Raw genomic sequence first — 3,625 nt, 5'->3', positions numbered from 1 at the left:
AAAAAAAAAAAAAAAAACAGGACAGATATGTCGGAGTTGAAGGATCCGGCGATCAAGCTCTTTGGGAAGACGATTCCCTTGCCGGAGGCTTCTCCGGCCTCTCCTCTGCCGTCTTCTTTACCTATTGACGATAGCACTGCCACTGTTAATCACGACCGCGATTCTCCTTCTTCAACCGTCTCGCCGGAAGGCAATATCGATGGCGACGACGACGACGACGACGAGGACGGTGAAGATCTGGAGGCTGATAAGGTATGGAGTTGCTTCTAATCGATTTGTTTTTTTTGTATTTTCAAATACCCATTTGCTGGTTCGATTCAATTAGATTTTGTTGACTTAATTCAATCCGTTCTCGGAAATTTAGGTTTCTTTTCTCCTTTGATTTTCCTGATTTGTGGGCTTTGTGGGTTCCTCTGTTTAAGATGTTCTCGATTCTCATGAAGATTTTGGATTCCTATTTGATACTCAATTTTGACCTATTTAGTGATGTGGTACTCTTTCTTTTGCTGTAATTTCCATAATTGGCTATGTAGAATTGATGGTTTCAGAATTTGGGGTTTGATTACTGATATCTTTTAGGCTGGTTGCTTGATTTTGGTAATGTATGTTCATAAGGAAATTTGTGTTTTGGTGTATTAGGAGATTGTAGGAGGGAAATCAAATGGAACTAATGTGGAGGATCTTGATGGAGATGGAGATGAAAACTTGTCTAAAGTAGTTTGTGGTGAGGAAAGTAATCCCTCAAGTACTACCAAGAATGATGAACAGAATGAAACAAGTAACTCACAAGAGAAGACACTCAAGAAACCCGACAAGATACTTCCCTGCCCTCGTTGTAACAGCATGGATACCAAGTTCTGTTACTATAATAACTACAATGTTAATCAGCCCCGCCACTTTTGTAAGAACTGTCAGAGGTATTGGACTGCTGGTGGGACGATGAGGAACGTTCCTGTGGGTGCAGGGCGTCGTAAGAACAAGAATTCTGCTTCTCATAACCGGCAGATTATTGTTTCGGAGGCGTTTCAGCATGCTCGAACTGATGTTTCTAATGTTATGAGTCATTCTAGTCTTAGGCCTAATGGGAATGTGTTGGCATTTGGTTCGGATAAGCCTCTTTGTGAATCGATGACTTCGATTTTGAACATTGCTGATCAAACAAGACAGAATGGCAGTAGAAATGGATTTAAGAAACCTGAAGCTTTGAAAATTCCTGTGGCTTATGAGAATGGAGAGCATGATCATCATCAGTCTCAGGGATCTTGTGCTAATGAAGAAGCTAAAAGTGGAAGACAAGATCAAGTGATTCATGATTGTCAAGGCTTTTTACCTCAGATTCCATTCTTCCCTCCTGGGGCTCCTTGGCCTTACCCTTGGCATTCACCACAATGGAGCTCTCCTGTTCCTCCTCCTCCTAATTTCTATCCACCAGGCATTCCTGTGCCATTCTACCCGGCTGCTCCGTTTTGGGGTTGTACCGTTCCGAACCCCTGGACCCTCCCGTGGCTTCCGCAACCACCCTCTCTGAGCCCCATTACTCCAAACTCTCCAACCTTGGGGAAACATTCAAGAGATGAGAATGTGAGCAAGCAGAGTGATTCTCAAGACGCCGTGCAGGAAAAAGATAACAAAGCTGAGAGATGTCTTTGGATACCGAAAACACTGAGAATCGACGACCCTGGCGAGGCAGCGAAAAGCTCCATATGGGCAACTCTAGGAATCAAGAATGACAAAACTGATTCAGTTAGTGAAGGGCTTTTCAAAGCCTTTGAATCGAAGAAGGGCGACGAAAAGAATCACAAAACCGAATCTTCTCCAGTGTTGCAAGTCAATCCAGCTGCATTGTCGAGATCTATCAAATTCCACGAAAGCTCGTAAAAAGGATCCAGAAAGTCTGATCATCAAACGTTATTTGGACAACACAAGTTGAAACCAAGTTAGAACTTCTATGTGTTCATCACTCAGTTCCGAAACTGTATAAATCTTTCGACCCATCCCACAGCTTGAGTTCGGTAGCGGAACACGAAAATGAGTTGATTTTATGTTGTATTTGTAGTGTTGAAGAAGTAGGAGGCATTTTGTTTGTAGTCTGGAAGTTTGTCTGAATGATGATGTAAATAGATATACATATATATATGTATGTAAATGTATGGGATGAAGGAAGAGTTAGTCAGTAGCAGAAGTAAGTGAGGTGTAGTAGTAGTACAAATAATGACTAAATGTGTACTTCAATAAATTCTTAGAAATCAATAATTGATCTCGCTTGTTATCGCGTGGATCGGAGAGGGCAACGAAACATTCTTTATAAGGGTGTGGAAGCCCGAAAGGGAAAACTCAAAAAGGACAGTATCTGTTAACAGAGGACTTGTCAAGTTTTGTATTGAACGTATGGCATGACATAGCTAGGACCTAAAATTCATCTGAGACTCTGTTCACACTCCTTTTTGTCTGAATAACGCTAGTAAAGAGTGCCCGTCAAGTTCAGAAAAAGGAACGGCTTCCCCTGACCATTAAAGGAAAGGCTCGATGAAGGGAGGGGAAGGAAAACGCTTTCGGAGATCAAAAACGGAGAAGGGTCGTCTTATCGTCTTATCTAATGGGAACACGTCTCCTGTAGGTAAGTGTTGTTGAACTGTCATCACAAAAAAGCCAAGCACCTTTTTCTTTTTATCACTTGAAAAGTTATTGAAGAATCCGAACAAGTGGCACCAAAAGGCACAAATAAAGAAAGACAATGTTTAATTATGAATTTTGTACTTGTGGGTCATTTATACATATTTAGTCTCTATCCTACCAATTTTATTTAAATTTAATATTTTACGTGTTTGCGAGGTTAAGGATTCGATCGATAAAAAGATTACCCGTACCTCTCTAAACTTTTTTTTTATAAAATTTAAATTTATTTCTTAACTTTCACATTTAAAGTTTAATGTCTTATGAGATACAGAATTGAATTGACTCGTGTTAGAAGCAAAAAGTAAATAACTTGACCATGTCGTGGGAAATATAAGAAAATATCAAAATGCATCGGTTCCAATTTTAAGTTTCGAATCATGATCTAAATTCTCGACTAAACCGAACCCGAAAAGATATTTAGAATTATTGGTGGACATTGGTGCCTATGGTGGGCCCTAATCACGTGCTCAAATTTAATCACATTGCTTTTTATTTATTTATTTATTTATTTATTTTGTCATTTTTTTGCAGCCAAGTAATATGTGTGTTTTTATTTGTTTATTGATTTATTTATTTATTTATTTGGTTTGGAACTCATCATTTTAACTCTGATATTCATTACATTATTTGTATGAAAGCTATGGATTGCTGAATGCCAACCCCTCATGTGTCTATCATATCATTCATCATTTTAACTTCGATATTTGCATTACGTTATTTCGTTATTATTCAATTTTATACTATACTTTTAATTTTATGAAATTCTTCGTTAAATTTTAATATAAGTTTCGATAACTTATACTCGAGCTGGTTGATCTGAGAAGAAATAAAATAAAAATGGTATGTTACATCGACTTTGGTGTGGAACGTTAATTGATTCGGATTGGGAAGACCTTTCACATAATGCCTCTTGTCTTTAGTATGGTTTAGTCTTTCTTTCCAATGCCTC

At 38.5% G+C, this 3,625-nt stretch overlaps 1 protein-coding gene across 1 annotated transcript; it reads left to right on the top strand.

Annotated features, from left to right (window-relative positions):
* Positions 1-2,270, top strand: LOC111440958 (cyclic dof factor 2-like). Its single transcript, XM_023077806.1, has 2 exons — positions 1-252; positions 640-2,270. The coding sequence occupies exons 1-2, from the start codon at positions 28-30 to the stop codon at positions 1,876-1,878; spliced, it is 1,464 nt and encodes a 487-aa protein (XP_022933574.1). The 5' UTR covers positions 1-27; the 3' UTR covers positions 1,879-2,270.
* Positions 2,271-3,625: the final 1,355 nt, after the last annotated feature.

This window comes from Cucurbita moschata, unplaced genomic scaffold (genome assembly GCF_002738365.1).
Source record: "Cucurbita moschata cultivar Rifu unplaced genomic scaffold, Cmos_1.0 Cmo_Scf00003, whole genome shotgun sequence".
In the NCBI taxonomy this organism is placed as follows: Eukaryota; Viridiplantae; Streptophyta; class Magnoliopsida; order Cucurbitales; family Cucurbitaceae; genus Cucurbita; species Cucurbita moschata.
The sequence above is the reverse complement of the archived record's forward strand: the minus strand, read 5'-3'. Positions and strand labels throughout refer to the sequence as shown.